Here is an 18,330-nt window from a genome sequence, read left to right as displayed (position 1 = left end):
TGAGTCTCCATGTGTCTTCCTTCCTGGGAAAGTACAGTTGTGTAAAATCTTACCATAATGGTAGATGTCCTTCTCTTCACTGCTGCAGTATTTCTTACAATAGAGATCTCCTGCCAAGGGCAGCCCAATGTCCGGCCAGTATACCAAAGCCTTAAGGTTGCTAAGAGTTTGCTTTATGTCAAATGTATGCTCCCTGTGTACTGCATAGGGCATAAAGGTAACATCCAGACATACCACCCTCAGAGCCGAGAGTCCCTGTAAGAATGCCAGTCCAAGGAATAGAGATGTACCAGGCATATCCAGAAGGAAAATGAACCAGGGGGAGGAGGGAGGGAGTGAATACTGCAACAGTGAAGAGGACATTTTACACAACTGTACTGTACTTCCATTTCACTGTTGTAGTATAGGGAGAGTGCAAACGCTCATGAAGAAGAGAGGGAGGAGGAAGGACCAACAGAGTCCTCTAGGAACCCATGAAGAATGGCCCTAGTAAAATCAGCTCTAGCCCTGGAATTCACATCCAACTTGTAGTGGTTGGTAAAAGTATGCACAGAAGTTCAGGTAGCTGCCTCAAGAATACAATTAGCATCTAAACCCTTGAAGATAGCATTAGAAGAAGCCACAGTCCATGTGGAATGAGCCTTAACCAAAGAAGTAAGGCTATTGCCATGAAAAGGACAACAAAAAGAAATGGCTTTAGATATCCAAAAAGAAATAGTTTACTTGGAAATGGCCAATCCTAAAGATTTAGGATGAAATGAAACAAAAAGCTTATCAGATTTGGGAAAAGCTTTGGTCTTATCCAAATAAAATCTGAGTTGTCTATGCACAACCGAACAGTGCAATACATTTCCACCAGCAGACTGTGGAGAAGGGAAAAAAGTGGACAAATGAACAGACTGATTAAGAGACAAATCATTCACCACTTTGAGGGTAAAAAAAGGATTAGTTTGAAGGGACACCCTGTCCTTATGAAAAACTAAAAAAGGGGGAACAGCCATAAGGGTTTGAAGCTCAGACACCCATCTGGCAGAAGTAAGGGCTAGCAGAAGTAGTGTCTTCCAAGAGCAATGTTGCAAGGAAGATGAAGCTGCAGGCTTAAAAGAGTCCTGGGTCAATTTTTCTAAAACAAAATTAAGATCCCAGGGAGGAGGAACAGGCTTTCTGGGAAGCTTAATATGAAGAATGCCTTTAAGGAATTGTTTAGCTTTAAATCTAGACACTAAAGGAGGCAATAAAGGCAGACAAGCAGAAATAGCGGACAAGTGGGTCTTAAAAGAAGACTAAGCCAACCCAGCATTGAGCAGTTCACACAGATAAGACAGAACCAAAGGAACATCCACAGAAAGTGAATCCAGGTTATGAGAAAGACACCAAACAGAAAAAAAATATCTTCTATTTGGATAAGTAGGGTTTCCTGGGCCTCCAGCATGACCCTAAGCACGTCCTTAGAAAAAAAGGTGTCTATAGTACATCAAAATCCTATCACCTACAGTGTCAATTGAGTGAACAGGTGAGGTTGGATGACAAATTGTCTTGCGAGTAGGTCCACCCTGTGAGGTAACTTGTGATAACTGCCCTTGGATAAATGCAGAAGAAGAAGGAACCAATGCTGTCTGGGCCAAAAGGGAGTCACCAGCAAGATTTTGGAAGGATCCTGTTTTAGTTTGAACACAACTTTTGGAATGACAGGAAGAGGACGAAAGTCAAAGAAACATCCCCTTCCAGGAAAGAGAGGGCATTCACCTTCCAGACCAAAGGACACGAGGCTCTGGCACAAAAAAAGGAAGTTGTCTGTTCAGAGGGGAGGCAAATAGATCTACTTGAGGAGTACCTCACTGGTGAGCAATGTCCAGAAAAACATCCTTGTGAAGCACCCTCTTGTTGGATTGTGATATGGACCTGCTTAGAGAGTCTGCCACAATGTTCTGACCTCACAGAATATAAACCGATGAAGAGTTACTTGATACTGGACAGCCAACTTCCACACTTGAAGTGCTAGTATGCAATGGAGAAAAGATTGTGTACCCCATTGCTTGTTGACAAATCATATAACTGTGCTATTGTCTTGTCATTACCTTGAGGGCCCCTGGAATGGAAAGAGGATGAAATGCTTGAAGAGCCCACAGAAGAGCTCTCATTTCTGACACTAATGTGGTCTTTCTTTATTTGAAGTGACCAGAGGCCCAGCACTTTTACAGAGCCGAATGAAGCCCTCCATTCCATGTCTGAAGCATCTGTGAAAAGCTCCTGAGAGGGGAGTGAGGTTTGAAAAGTAAGCCCTGGATTGCCAACTGCCAAACCCACCATTGAATTTCCAGTTTGAGGCAAGGAGGAAGAGGGTCTATGAAATCTAGAGGATGAGAATGCTGAAGCCAAAGTGACTTTAGAAACCACTGAAGCTTTATCATGTGGAGTTTGGCTACAGGGAGCACAGGAATGGTGGAGGCCATGAAACACAGAATTCTTTGAAATTCCCTGGCTGTAACTGAGGCCAGAAGAAGAAGGGACTGAAAAAAGGCAATGACAGTTAAGGCCTTGGGAGAAGGCATGGATGCCAGCATTGGAACAGTCTGGATCCTGCATCCCAGAAACACATGATACTGTGAAGGAGTCAGGAAAAACGTATGGAAATTTATAGTGAACCCAACGCTTTGCAGGAGATAGATGGCAAAATGAAGACCCTGCAGTAGAATCTGAGAGAGGATGCCTGAAAAAGTAGGTCGCCTAAATAGGGAAAAAACTGTAACCCTCTTAGCCGGCAAAAAGGATTCACAGGAGTAAATCATTTGGTAAATATCCTTGGGGCAGTACGGAGGTCAAAGGGCAAAGCACAGGACTGAAAATGTCAGGAAGTTACAGGGAAACGTAAAAATTTCCTTACAAGGCAGTGAGTGTGCTGGTAGTTAACATGTCATTCTGAAATCTGCCATAACCACAACTCCACTCTGAGACTCAGAAAGATAATGGGTAATGACTCTACTCAAAATTTACAAGTAACTTAAAAGTAAATGTTTCAACAATTACAACTAACTACCAAATTAATACATTTCTTCATCAGAATGCAAAGGCAGTATCAGTCTTTCTTTACTATGGCCACGGAGGAATAAGAAATAGGGTGTCAAAATGGTCCTACAGGTTAATTAGGGTCACCAAAGACTCCAGGGCTTAATCACACTGTTTTGTCAGTTGCTGGGGGGGATTGGTGGTTTACTTTCCTTCTAAATGGAGTCGGGGGGAGATAATCTCTTCAGAGAGAATACAATCTTTTTTTTTTTTTTTTTTTTAGATCACATGAAAGCAGCAGGTAGTACACTGTCAGCAGATTTTGAAGAGGCAGAGATCCCCTTACATTTCACAAATTATGACAAAAAACTGGAAGACCATTCTGGAGCAAATAAATGAATAGATACAATGGTTAATAAATAGCAGGCTGCTGGCTCAGATGGTCTATCTGCTAAGTTAAATAAAGCTTTGCCTACTGAGACATTGAAACTGTTAGCAAAGGTGGTATATTTTTGTGTTATCAATCAACAGATTCCTTCTGGAATTCTGGAGGATAGCTTTAGTACTCCTGAAAGTCAAACAAAGACTTTGGTAAACCCAGGTCAATCCAGTTCTATACCTTTACTAAATAGAAACTAAGTTGTTCATTGGGTTTGTGATGGAAGGATTCAGCAGTTGTTGACCTTGTTAGTACAAAAGGATTACAGAAGTTTCATTCTAGTTTGCAGCCACAGGTCTGCAACACAAAAGCAGTTGATCTCCTGTAGAGTGGGCAAAGAAGGTGGGGCTTCTGGTTTTGGCAATTAACATAGATGAGGAGATGGCCTTCAAAAGACTCTCCTCACAATATCTAATGTTAGTCTTCCAAGGGATCTGGTTCCCAGAAAATGTGATCAGTACACTCCAGGCATTACACAATGTGGACTAAGCCATAATCCAAGCAGAACTGTGGCAATCTCATAGGACATAGTTACAATGCAGCACTACACATGGATGCCCCTTGCCACCTTTGTTTATACTGGCAACAGTACCACCGTCCTCCCTCTTATGGTAATATTTAAGGAGGAAGTGTTGTGGGGAAGAGGAATGCAGGTTTGTCATTTGTTTGTGGATGGTGTATTGGTGGTTATGGAGGTGTTACAATTTTTCTCCAGGACATCAAATTTTGATATAAATATTGTAATAAGGGTGCTAATCCTCTGCATCCTGGTGAAGTTTTTTTTCTGGAATATAACCATATTCTTGTCTTAAACATTTCAGGATGGAAGCAGCCCCTTTTTTAATATTAACTGTGAAGCTGCAGTTCTCTGAGTGGATATACACTTTCTCATTTGCAGTTCTGGACTAGAAGTATCTGCTACGGAATCAGTATTTATCCATCCTATAAACGGTCTTAATGCCAAAGTTATTATATCTACTTGCTGCAAGTAATCAAACTACCAATCAGATGTCGAAGAGAAAGAAGCAGTGTGGGAAGAGCCAAGGTATGACTACACTTTTGTCACAATCTAGGCCAAGGGTGAAGAGAAACTATGGCAAATATAAGGGTTGTGGGGAAATTTAAATTCAATTTCATCATAGATTCTGTCAACCATGCTTCATATAATTTCCTTTTTGGGTTTTCACAACACATTACCCCTCACAGGGATGGCAGAACTCAAAGGCCTGCAGCTGGTATCAGGAAAACATTGGAGAGAATAGAGGACTGATTCTGTCCTAGGGTTGTGAAATTCAGATCTTACATCTGAGTTTCCTAAGGGGCTTCCTTCTTTAAAGGAGATTTTGGAGGTCTGAAATGGGCAAAGTAAGAACTAATCTTGACTTTCATTTCAAGGTGACAGTAGGCGAATTATACGCATAAACTAAGAACTTAAGATATGGGAAGAAACTTCTGAAGGATAAGAAACTTGCAACCATTCAACAAACCAGGTTTGAATTTGGCATGAAGACTGACTGCTATATAACAGCATAACTGGAAGAACATGTTCTATGCAAGGCTCTGCTGACTAGTATTAGGCTATGTTAATGCATGGCGATCCTGAATGTGGGACAGTACTAACTATTTAACACAGTTTGAAAGCTGTGATGGCACGATTCTGTAATTCCTAATGGAAAAAGGTGCAGATGTGGAGTGGGAAAGAACTGACCTGAAGACAAAGATTCCCTTTTATGGGCTCCAGTTATGTCCACTTCACTTAACTGTTTATAAAACTATAGCAATTACTGCACATACGTACATGTACCAAGCTTTGTTGGACCACTGTTGGCAATGCTTAGCTAGGGAGATAGGGAACTTGGAAACCATTTTTGCTTCCTGCCCTAGATTTTACTGTTATCTTCTGGTTAGAAGTGGAATGAAAAAACAGAATATGGGTAGAAACAAGTGATTCGGGACCTCCTTTAAGCTTTTTTGGAGTTCTAATAATAGAGCTGATCCCCACTTCCCAGGCCAACTTTGTCTGGGTTCTTATACAGACTGCACTGCAAATGCATAAGCAGAAAATGTAATCAGCAACAGCTTTACAAGTTACAGAAAGGGAACATCTTCCAAGAAACTCAGTTTATGCTGTATCCTGATCTTCACTTAAACTTGGTTTTCAGTATCACACTTCTCAAAGAATGGAAACAAGATGGGGTTTGGGCACATTTTTATTTACTGAAGAATCAAACATTTTGCTAAGTACTGATTCTTGAAACTGTGATGTGCTCTGAAATGTTATGCCTGACTAGAGTCCTATTTCCCTTCCTATTCCAATATTACTCTCTCGGAATCCTTTCCTGCTGTGATGTTTTACTGCCAAAACAATAAAATGGGGAAAATACAGAAATGGACAGCAAGGTATGAGTTTAGAAACTGTTCAGTATGAAACTATTTACAAAATTAGCGATATGTTTTATATGTGATTTTTCCAATATTTGACAAAGTTGTATGAATAACTAAAACCAAAGTAAGTAGCAACACTGAACACGTACAAAAGACTTTTTGTCTTTCAATTAGCTACATAATGATTGGTGTTTAACTTTACTAGGCATGACCTTTTCATTTTTTTCATATAAATTAATACGAGAGAATCACATCTTTCACAATAAATGCAGCACAGCAACAAAGCAACCTGGATGACTGGTGTACACAGGAAAGTGGGTCAGGTACAAAAAATTAATTTCACACAATGGACTAGGTATTAACAATGACACCCGTGTATAGCACATACATTTAATTTTTATATGTTCTAAACTACACTGATTTTAGCTTTGTCAGTGTTCTGATTCCCATGGACTTCTTAACATGACTCATGACTGTGCTCAAAAATCTCAAACCCTAAATGGGAAAACATACAAATTCAGAGTTGTTGTCAGACAATATTTTTCCATTACTGCTACTTGTTATTAGCAAAGTGCAGAAAAGAAACACGAAGGACTAGAGTTTAGGGTTTTGGAAAACTGTGTTAAAGTTGCCACTAGGAAGCCATACATTACTACAACATATAATTACACTGACTGTGTTACAGCAGTGGCCAACATGTGGAAGATGATAAAAATTGTGGAGAAAACAAAAAAATCCATTCTAAGGGCATCTGCGCTGTGACTGGATAGCTGTGGTAGACCTATGTCAAAACATGAGCATGCCCTTTTCTCATGTGCTGAATGCACTTGATAATGTGCTTTGTCATATGCTATAAATACACTTTTACAAAGAAACTAAAGTGATCTAGCAAAAAAGCATTTATTTATTAGTTTATGTAGCCTCTGAAATTAAGCCATTGCGTCCATTTTCACTACTTGGCCTTAGAACTGACAAGGAAATATTTAAAGACCAATTAATTCCAGTAAGGCATGTCCATTCATTCCAGCAAGGCACGTCTCATGTTGATCCTCTACTTGTGTAAAGTGTTACATTCTCACTTGCAAGATATATGCAAAAGCCAGCACTTTAATAACAGACTGCAAAGTCCAGTGCTAAAAATATGACTGTGCATGTTGTAAAGGTATATTTATTTCTGCAAAGACTCCAACATAGAAGTGTCCAATAAGGACCACTACTACAACAAAAAAGTGCCACCTGCCCTCATTTACATTTCATCACTTAAAAATTTGCTTCAAATGGAAACTACAGAGCCTTAAACTGATTGCCTATAAAATGCAGCTTTTTAATGACAGTCAAGAAAGGTACAAATGATTACTAGCCTCTTGCTGAGTTTTTTTCTAAGCTGCATTACTTCCACCTTTCTGACTTACCAACAGAAACAGTTCACTCTAAGCAAAATAAAATACATTTTCAGAAAAAAAGTCCCAAATTATTCTAAGAGTATGAGAAAAAAACACTACTACTGTTCACATACAAATTCAGAGTTGTTGTCAGACAATATTTTTCCATTACTGCTACTTGTTATTAGCAAAGTGCAGAAAAGAAACACTAAGGACTAGAGTTTAGGGTTTTGGAAAATACAGAGGATAAGCAAAATATCACTGAAAATGATGTGGTGTCAGCAGAATACAGTAAGGTGCAAATGATGTCTGTGAACACTGGCATATACTCGAATATTTATGATTTCTTGGTTTCTTAACAAACCACCTAAGTATATATAACATAATGGATGCAGATTAACGGTTCTTGTACTGTACACTCGGCATACACTGTTTTGATTCATTTTCTAACCCTCTCAGAGGAAAAATAATTCTTAGTAAACCTTTTGAAAGAAAAAAACAAGACAAAACAATAAAAAAACAAACACATCAACAGCCTGCGGAAATGAGTTTGAATGTACTTGAAAAAGAATGGGAAATGTTAGATGTATGGATAAGGAAGTGTTAATTCATGCACTAGGAAACACACTCACACCCCACAGAAGTAGAAGTAGCAGAAGAAAACACTACATGTGTAGGGGTAGAAATATTTGTTACATCATGGTGCTGGCTGGTGATCGAGGATTGTCGCCTTAGAGCTCCCTGAAAGGAACCTCCACTCTGGAAAGCATTCACTACATCCATCTGCAAGGAATCAGAGATTGTGACAGCTTGCTCAGCAAGAGAAAGACAGAACAAGAGAAAGGACCATCCCATCTATAACACATAAAGTAAAGAAAAAGTACTTTTTATAGGATAGTTTAATAATTCAGAGTGGAAGATGAAAGCAATTAAAGATACATGTCGAAGGCCAGGTACTTGGCACAAAATGTTTGAAAGACAACATGATGCAGTCATACCTGAGTCTGAATTCTGTTCAGTCCTCTGAACCACAAAATCTGACCACGGCGTAGTTCTCTTTCACCATAATCAATCTCTTCCACATCTTCAGCCAGCTCCTCTTCAGGAATCTCCTCCTTCTGTGTGCCATGTCCAGCTTCCTTAAGGAACTTCAAGCGACTTGTTGGGATTGTGGAAATGACCTAGGACAAATACAGATGTGTCAGAATATAGAACAAACAAAAATCAATTTAAAATTCCATTAATGAGTGTACAAGAGGATGGTGGTAAACATTACATGGAAAAAGCTATGATAGTAGAAAGGGCAAAATAATATGCATACTCTGTATAGCAAATGGCTGTCTTTTGATTGAGCTATCGGTGCACGGGCAGGGAGACACTGTCTATTCTGTTGGTGATCAGAGTTTAGCAATACCTCAAAATCAGATCAGGACAGGCTTGGGGAGGGGGTGGGAGTTTTTCACACTGCAGAATGTTCCCAAATGAGAAATGGGCATTACAGGACCAATGACTGCTTACAGCTGTCATTACAATGCCAGCTTTCTTAAATTAAGAGTCACAGCAGAAAAGTATAGGCAAGGTGCTGCAATGTGGCATTCTGCACTACTTCATAAGTGGTAGAGTTAAACGTACATATGAAAAAACCCAATGTAATGGGAAATAAGGTCTCAAGAAGCTTTGTTGTGGTCCTCCCACTTCTACTAATATGCAGAGGAGGTTCCCCTTTCCTGAGCATGAGAGCCTCATTTGCAGCAGTTTGCAATGCAGCTACGCAGGCAGAGGGCATAGGAGAATGCTCTGTAAAGCATTCAGGGATCTGTGGAAGGCTAATCCCCCTCCCCCCAGAAAAAAGTGCTGCTTTCTGTAAAGAGAAAAGTACAGTTCTGCAAGTAAAACTTAACCACAACAGTAGATGCTCGAATGATCAATACTGTAGTAGTAGCCTTAGCTATATGCATTATATCCTGCCAAGGATATAATAGCTGGCCAACTTCCAAAGTTTGAGGGCACTTTCAAAGAGCCCAAATTGCCAAGCAAAAGCTGAGTTGACTAAAAGACTAGTTTGAGCACAAAGCCTTTCAAAATTTCTGGCCAGCAGAGATAGGGAGGCTAAGCCCTGAAATGATAATGCTGGGTGCAACAACAAAAAAAAAATCTCCACACACTGTTATAAAAACACACCAAAAAGTAAGTGAGATGGGGGGAGTGGCTGTTGCAACAGTACTCAGTAGAATACCTATAGTTATGGCAAGTTTTACTTGCACAGCTGTACTACGTTCATCATATTGATCACTGCCTTAGCTGTACAGGTAGATCATCCTTAGCTAATTACATTTGGGAGAAGAGTCCAGAAGCTCTTGGAGAATTGCCCTAGCAAAACTTGATTGGGACCTAGAAAATAAATCACCCTTCGGTGCCTTGTAAAAGTACGTACACAGGACCAAGTAGCAGATTCTAGAACACTTCTAGAATCCAAACCTTCCAAAAAGACATAGATGAACCAAAGGCCCTAGAAGAGTAGGCTTTCACTCCGTCTAAAACAGTTTTGCTATGGTGAGTGTGACAAAAGTAGGTACTGCCAGCACAGTTAGCTGGAATGTTGTAAATAATTCCGTGTTATCTGTGAATATCAAACAAATTATATAAGATTATTGTGTTACAAATGTATTAGAACTGTAGGTCATATGTATATCAAACTGCTTTGTACAGATGTTTGTGTTGAAAACATATTTGTAAAGTGTTTATATTCTGTTCTTGGAGTCCCACACATCCTGCACTCTTATCCCTCTAGAAACTGCTCTCCAAGCAAAGTCCAAAGTATATGTGGTGAATGACTGCTTTGAAGAAAGGAGGGAGAATGAGAAAAATGGATTTAAAGATATTGTCTGCAGCAAAGGATTTCTCATCTGGAAAACTCAAGCACTGGGATTTGAAAAGATAAAGGTTGTTGAAGCTGGGATCAAAGCGATCTTAGATACCACTGTATCATTCTCACTCAAAGTCTTGTTAAAGGTATCAGGAAAATGAGAATTGATGCCATAAGACCCAAAATCATAACATATTCCCTCGCAGTGACCAAAGTTTGAGTGGAAAACCTTAGAGATAAATCCAGATAAAGATTATTTATTCCTGTGGAAGAAAAGCTCTTTGACATGGTGCCTAGTTGACATCCCAAGAACACAATCCTGTGTGAAGGAATAATACACACACACACACACATATATATACATATATATGTGTGTGCATGTGTATATAGGTTTGTTTAACCAAAGCAATTAGAAGGAAAAGGGAAATACACAGCTGTTGAAATCTCCAGTACTGTTGGTATCTTAACGCAACTTAAAAATAATTGATAACAGAAAGGGATGATAAATATTGGCTAACAGCTACACAATCTATTTCCCACTATGAAAGAAGTCCTCAAGGACTCCATGGTGGTAGTGCTGCGGTAGCGTTGTCGCCTCACAGTAAGACGCTGCCCGGTTCGATTCTCAGCTAGAGCATCTTCTGCGTGGAGACATGCGTGAATGGGCGTACCTTCATTGAAGGTTGTGCATCAGGGCTGGTAACTCGGCATGTAAAAATCAACTAATCATTAGCAGACCGGAGTTCCGTTGTGGCGACCCCTAACCGAGAAAAGCCGAAAGACGCAAATACAAACAAAGAAGTCCTCAAGGAGAAGGCAGAAAGAAATGGCCATTGATCTGATACAGTGGTTTTCAGGAGGGCAAGACATCTGAGAACCTGTCAGGGAATAAATAATAAAAATACCAACTACAATCCAATCTGGTAGCGTAGGTCGACCCAGTTTAACCTAAGTGACTAGGTGAACAGAGATAAGTAGTTGAACCGATTCTCTGAGCCTCTCTCTCTCTCTTTTTTTTTTTTTTATTTTGAAGTATTCATCACCTTAGCCATGACTTGAAAACAGACTGACTGGTAAATAGATTGCAAGACTAATTGAGACGCAGAGGTATAACTTGTTTCATCTTAACAAAAGTAGAGAATAAATTTGTCTTTGTCATTTCCTAGAAAGAACTAGCGAGAAGAACAGAGGGAAGGGGGGTAGTAGATGAGAGAGAACCAATGGTCAGGAAGCCACGCAATCAGACTTATTGATTACTGTATCTTCTGACATTTGCTTACCTGAACAGTCCTACTGGATGAAAAGAACCAGTAAAAAGGAGGCTCAGGAAGAAATTTTCCAACACACACAAAAATAACACTAAGAGCAATGAAAGGTATGCTCCTGAACCTATCACTAAAGTGACGAATGAGGGAAATGGCCTGTTCTGTTTTGAACCTACTGGAAATAGAGAAACCATACAGTCAGATTTGGGACGAGGAGATCAGCATACTAGATCTCCCAAGGGAGAACTAAGAGATCTCGACTGGGCTTAATATAAAAATATACCAGATGAGACCCAATATAAAGAGCGAGAGAGAGAGCATGCCAGATGAGTACAGCAATACATATAAAAGAATGACAGAGCTCTACAACTTGCTTGTTTACAGATTCTCCAGGAACAAAGGTAGACAGGTAGAAATAAACAAGGAGACCTATGGTCTCAGAGCAGAACCAAGCATTCTTTGGGAGAAACCCCAAGGGAGGGATTAGGAAGAGTATCTGCTGTATTTGTAAATACAGGGAAAAATAAAGTTAGAGAAATGTTGGCAATTGATTGAGCGACCACTTATGAGTAACCAGACTAGACATACCAACACTGTACACCAAAGCGTTCGATTTCCACAGCAAGTGTACTGTTGTGAAAAAGCAGCTTATACAGACAGCCCCTTGTCAAGAGTTCATGGTTTCTCTGAACAAGGGGTCAGAAAGTACAGTTGTGTACACTTACCATAAATGTAGATGTTTGAGCGTATTCACTGTTGCAGTCATTACATTTGGGCAATCTGCTGGCAGGTTGCCCTCAGTTGGCCTGATAAACTAAGTCTTGGGTCCTGCGTCGGTTGCTGTCCCTTCTTCCATGATGTCAGGTCGTCAGGGGTATAAAACATGCAGACGTCATTATCTCAGTTTTTCTTGCCCCAGATGTCAGGTGCCACCTGAATTGGAGAACAAAATAATATTTAAAACACAAAAATATACCTCCAACCAAAAGAAAATAAACCAAAATGGCTTTTAAGCATAGTAACAGAAAGTTGACGCATAGTCAAGAGAAAAACAGGGGGCTGGAGGGAGGGTAACCAGGACTGCAACAGTGAATACACTCAAATATCTACATTTATGGGAAGTGTACACAACTGTACTATGTCCTTCGTGTTTCACTGTTGCAGTCATTACATTTGGGTAGATTCCCAAAGCTATGGTTGGGAGGATGAATTTATACAGCATTAGGACTAACTATAAGGCCCTGCAAGTCAGCAGTGGCAAAGCCAGCTCTGGATTTAGAGAAAATTGGTAAATGATAATGCTTGGTGAAAGTATGAACTGAACTCCAGGTAGCAGCTTCTAGAATATTCCTGGTAGGAACACCTCTGAGAAAAGCTGCAGAAGTAGATGCAGCCCTGGTGGAATGAGATCTGATCCCCCGGGGGACAGGTTTTCCATGGTGCTTATAGCAGAAATTAATGCAATGGCTTATCCATTTAGAAATGGTTTGTTTTGAAATAGCCTTTCCCTCTGCCCCTGCAGCAAACACTACCAGCAGTTGTTCAGATTTTCTTCGAGTTTTAGTCCTGTCCAAGTAGAATCCAAGTTGTCTGTGCACATCCAATGAATGCAGAATCCGTTCCCCTTTGTTTTGTGGATTGGGAAAGAAAGTTGTCAAATGAATGGACTGATTAAGAGTCACACTGCATACTACCTTGGGCATTAAGGATGGACTGGTCCTGAGTGACACTCAGTCCGCATGAAAGATGATGAAAGGCTCCACTGCCATAAGGGCCTGTAACTCAGATATCCGTCTAGCTGAAGTGATTGATAGAAGGAAGGCTGTTTTCCAAGTAAGAAATTTTAAGTCTGCAGTAGCAGCTGGCTCGAAAGGAGGTAGAGTGAGTTTCTCCAATACAAAGTTAAGGTCCCAGGCAGGGGTTGGAGCTCTTCTGGGTGGTCTCAAGTTTTTGGCCCCTCTGAGGTACTGCTTGAGCAGCGGATGAGAGAAGAGGGGAGGTTCTGTGTTATAATGAGCTGAACTGGCTGAGGCGTGGATTTTAATGGAGGAAAAAGACAGGCCCTTGTGAAGCATCTCAGTTAAGTATTGTAAAATCTGAGTTAAATTGGGTGCTGCTGTGCTCATTCCTTGAGATTGATTCCAAGCACAGAATCTTTTCCATTTGTCATCATAAGATTTTCTAGTACTAGGTCTTCTCGCCTCCAAGATGACATCCATCACAGGTTTGTTGAGGGATGCCAAGGGTGAATTTAAGTGATTAGCCAAGCTGCAAGGTTCAATGTTGGGAGCTGAGGGTGCAGAATCTGGTTCTCCTGCTGAGACAGTAAGGAAGGTGGCTGAGGCAGGTGCCAGGGTGACATTTGTGACACACTGCGCAGGACCGGGTACCAGTGTTGGCGTGGCCAGTCTGGAGCAATCAAAATCATTCTTGGTTTGTCCTGTTTGACTTTTAACAGATTTTTGCACAGTAGAGGCAGAGGGGGAAAGGCAGAGACTGATAGGCTTTTCCAGCTGAAGGACAGAACATCCACTTTCCAGTCTTTTTTGTGTGGAATCCTTGTGCAAAATTTGTCCAACTGGTAGTTCCGGGGGGGAGGCAAATAGATCTATGTCTGGGCTCCCCCATTTGCTTGTCAAGATGTTGAAAATTCGTGGTTCCAGTCTCCACTCTTGTGGGTCCATGAGATTTCTGCTTAGTCCATCTGCCAGTGTATTTAATTTTCCTGGCAGGAATTGAGCTTGTAGGTACACTTGGTAGCTCAAGGCCGTGTTCCACAATGCCATGGTGTACCCCCTGTTTGTTTATCTACCACATAACCGTAGTATTGTCCGTCTTTACCATTAGTTGCCCTGGAAGAATGTAGTCCTTGAAGGCTGTCAGAGCATTTTGTACAGCTAACATTTCTTTTTGATATGTAAGTGCATTTGATTTGGAGTCCATTTGCCCTGAATGCACTTCCCTGCCAGGTGAGCCCCCCATGCATACTCTGATGCATCTGTAGTTAGGGTTTGGGCGGCAGGGGGTAGCGTGAATGGCAGTCCCTTGTTTTGGTGGCAGGCCTCTGCCCACCAAAGGAAATTCAGGCGTAGGCAAGGTATGATACGAATCATTGTTTCCAGGCTGTGACAATGTTGACTCCGTAGACTTTTTAAGTACCACTGAAGTTTCCTCATATGCAGTCTTGGATATGGAATTAGAAGAATGCAGGAGGCCATGAACCCCAAGGCTTGCAGTATTTGTTTTGCAGATAGCAGGGTTTTTGTGGCCACTTGTTTGAAGTAAGTTACCAAAAGAATTTGCTTTTCTGGCGCGAGGAAAGCCATCTGGGCAGTTGTATTCAAGCTTGCACCTAGGAATGTAATCTGTTGAGAGGGTACCAGTTGTGATTTCTTTTCGGTTATGGTGTACCCTAGACAAGTTAGAACTCTTTTTACAAATGCCAGATGATTTAGAAGTATGGCCTGGTTTTCTGCCTGAATTAGACAATCGTCCAGGTATGGATATATTTGAATATTTCTTTGCCTGCAAAATGCAATTACTGGAGCTAGGCACTTTGTGAATACCCTGGGCGCAGTAGACAAGCCAAAGGGCAGTGCAGTGAACTATAATGCAAGTAGCCTGCTTTGAAGCGTAAGTATCTTCTGCAAGATTCCCTGATTGGGATATGCAGGTAAGCTTCTTTTAAATCTAGAATTGCCAACCAGGCATCTTTGCCTAGCATAGGAAGTAACTGGTGAAGAGTCAGCATTTTGAATTTTGGAACATCCAGAAAGGTGTTTAGAGTAGACAGGTCCAGAATTGGATGCCACAATTTGTCTTTTCTGGGTACCAGGAAAAGCCTGGAATAGAAACCTTGTCCCTTTTCCTCTTCTGGTACCGGTTGAATAGCCCCCATGTTTAAGAGGGAAAGTACTTGTTTCTGAACTTCTGCCCACTGATTTGGGGGTAGGTCTGGCCACCCGTTTGGTGTTGGCAACGTGTGGAAATGAAATCTGTATCCCTGGGACACTATATTTAAAACCCATTTGTCCTGGGTTACGAGTTCCCAGTTTCTTGCATGAAAAGCAATCTTTCCCCCCAAAGGGGCGGCTGAAAGATAAGTGCTTGGTAATTTTAAAGAAAAGTCATTAAGACTGTTTACCATATGGGGGTGTCTTGCTATTTCCAGATTTGGAAGTGGAGGCCCCCCATTTCTTAGGTCTGAGAGTCCCCTGGGACTGAAACCTGGTGCTTTTGCTGTGTCTGGATTTGGCTTGAGAGGATCTGGAAGGAGCTGGAAAGGACTAATTCTTGGTAGGCCAGTGCCTACTAAATCTTGGAGGTAGCACTTGTAAGAAATATTTTACAGTTTGCATAGATTTAGCTTTATCTTCCATCTTTTTTAAAACTTCTTCAGCCTTATTGCCAAACAGGCGGTCCTGATTTAAAGGCGCATCCAACAATTTTGCTTTAACATGATCAGGCAGAGATTGTTCCTTAAGCCAAGCATGCCTTCTAAGCACAGACCCAGTAACAGCAGCCCTGCAAGAGGCCTCTAAAGAATCAAAACCACATTGCAAAGTAGGTTTTCCAACTTGTTCAGCAGAGTGCAATAAATCCTGTAAATCTTTATTTTCCACATAGTCAGAAATCAACATAATTTTCTCTTTCAGCAGTCCAATAATGTGCTGTTGATATTTTAACATATGAAATTGGCAGTTTAAAGCCCTGATAGCCAAGGTTGCAGAAGTATAAACCTTTTTACCCCATCTATCCAGCGCCCTGGAGTCTCTATCAGAAGGGGTAGGATTTTTAGCAGTAGAAGCCTTAATGCCCTTAGGCCCTTGAGAAATGGTTTCAGGATCTGCAACAGGATTTTTGAAAAGGAACTTGTGGGACTCAGGAACTCTGTAGTATCTGTCAGGTTTACAAGGAGCTGGAGGCAGTGAATCAGGGGCCATATTGGATTCCGAAAACACATCAACAACAATGTCTAGTACAGGAGGTATAGCCAAAGGCCTATGCTGAGGTAAAAGAAGAAAATCCCTAAGCCTCTTTTTTGAATCAGAGAATTCCTGACTTTCCCAGTGGAAATGCTCCCTTAAGGTATGTAAAGTTTCACCAAATGAGAAATCCTCAGGGGGGGAAGCAGAGGGAATGGAATCCTCTGCATCAGAATCTTCATAAGTAGGTATGGACAAATCCAGGTCATTTGAAGAGTCAGAAGAAACAGAATCCTGATCAAAAGATTTATAGTCAAGCTCAGGCCTAGGCCTCTTAGAAGGGGGGGGGGGGGTTGACTACCCCTGATTAGAGTAATTAGATCTTCAGCCATTTTTACCATTTGTTTTTTAGGCATAGCGGCCTGAACATGTGGCCTGGGCGTCGTTTTTTTCGACATAGATCGAGATTTAGGCCTGAGTATTGAAGGTGGAGTTGGTTTAATACGCAAGTCTGTAGGCCTGAATACACCCTCAGAAGCCGGTACCTGCACAGCGGCTCCAGACCCATCCAAGGTAGAGACATCCACAGGTTCCATAGATGAAGTATCTCGCGGCATACCGGACGAGGCCTGCGAGTCAGAAATAGCGGGTATCAGGGGCTGCGAAAGGGCCTCACTGAGTACCGGCGAACTGGCGACTGGCTTAGGAGAAGAGTTATGGGCAGTTTTGGACCTCAACGGCCTGTCTCTGTCTTTATCTTTGCGTTTTTTCAAAATTCCGGTAGTTGGACGGCTAACCGACGTCATTTCTGGATAATTAAACCAAGAACCGAAATATTTAGAGGCAAAAATGTACCGACGACGGATAGTGCGCTGATTAAATAAAGCACAAAACCGACAGCAAGGTACGTCGTGGTGGGGGCCTAGGCAAGGAATACAGTACAGATATAAATCTTTATGAGGTATTTGCTTTCCAGAAGTAATGCAATTATTAACTTTTACTGACATCGGTAAGGAGCAAGAAAAAGTTTCCCCAACGGGGTACTTAGCTTTAAGTGGAAGACTTCGGTTCTGAAACTCAAAAACAAAAATTTCAGGAGTTGGCCGACCGGCACTTGCGAACTGCTTCTGCTTCGGGCACCGCACAGCAAGAAAGACTGAGGTAATGACATTGGCTGCATGTTTTATACCCCTGACGACCTGACGTCATGAAAGAAGGGACAGCAACTGATGCAAGACCCAAGACTTTGTTAATCAGGCCGACTGAGGGCAACCTGCCAGCAGATTACACAAATGTAATGACTGCAACAGTGAAACACGAAGAACATCATGTGCCTCCCTGTATGATGATATACTAAGATACAAGTATGTTGTCGGAGTGCACTGGAATAGATGCCACAAGGAGGATACCATGAAAATTTTGCAAGGCAAGAAAGGGACTGCTGTTATCTCTACAACTCTGTCATGTCACCTAGTCTCCAGGAAAGACTACTAGCTTGTAAAGGGATGTCACCTGAACCATCCCTGCTACTCCTAATGGACAGTGGAATGTGGTGTGTGGGGCTGGGGGGGTAAAACAGCAGTCCACCTAAAGAGGGGAGTTTGACCGGGTCTACCACCAAAGGCTTTAGTAAACTGGATTCACAAGAGCAGAAAAAGGGCTGCACAAAGGTGGTACACAAGTTTTCAGAATTAAACTTGTTGCAGGGGATGGAAAAGACAGTGAGTTCCACCTTACATTTCTTGGAGATATGACGCCGTGGCTAATCATAGATGCCACTTGGTTGTAGCATAGAAGTCAGCACTTTTGAATTTCAATTTTGTATCATGCCAGATCAACAGTAATGCCTAGGGATCTAAAGTCTCAAGGCCAGTAATACCCAGGTTGAATTAGCTGGAACCTCTTGGAACCATAACAAAGCAGAAGTAGACATACAAAAAAATACCCAAAATTCTCTGAACTGCAGGTGAGCAGCCACTACTGCCATACACGGGAAAAACAGTGGAGGATGCAGCAAGTCCGAAGGACAGATTTTTGAACTGGAAGTGACAGATTACCCACT

The 18,330-nt window shown here is 41.4% G+C and overlaps 1 protein-coding gene across 1 annotated transcript in view; it reads right to left on the bottom strand.

Annotated features, from left to right (window-relative positions):
- Positions 1-18,330, bottom strand: part of ATP2B1 (ATPase plasma membrane Ca2+ transporting 1) — a gene marked incomplete in the record, with an annotated part of 2,275,481 nt that overhangs the window by 140,465 nt on the left and 2,116,686 nt on the right. The window contains 2 exon segments of the mRNA XM_044087859.1: positions 7,909-8,067; positions 8,211-8,393. Coding sequence (XP_043943794.1) covers positions 7,909-8,067; positions 8,211-8,393 — 342 coding nt within the window.

The sequence above is a fragment of the Protopterus annectens genome, chromosome 11.part0 (assembly GCF_019279795.1).
Source record: "Protopterus annectens isolate FY-2018-M chromosome 11.part0, PAN1.0, whole genome shotgun sequence".
NCBI classification, from domain to species: domain Eukaryota; kingdom Metazoa; phylum Chordata; order Ceratodontiformes; family Protopteridae; genus Protopterus; species Protopterus annectens.
Note: the sequence above shows the minus strand (reverse complement) of the source record. Positions and strands in the feature narration are given on the sequence as shown.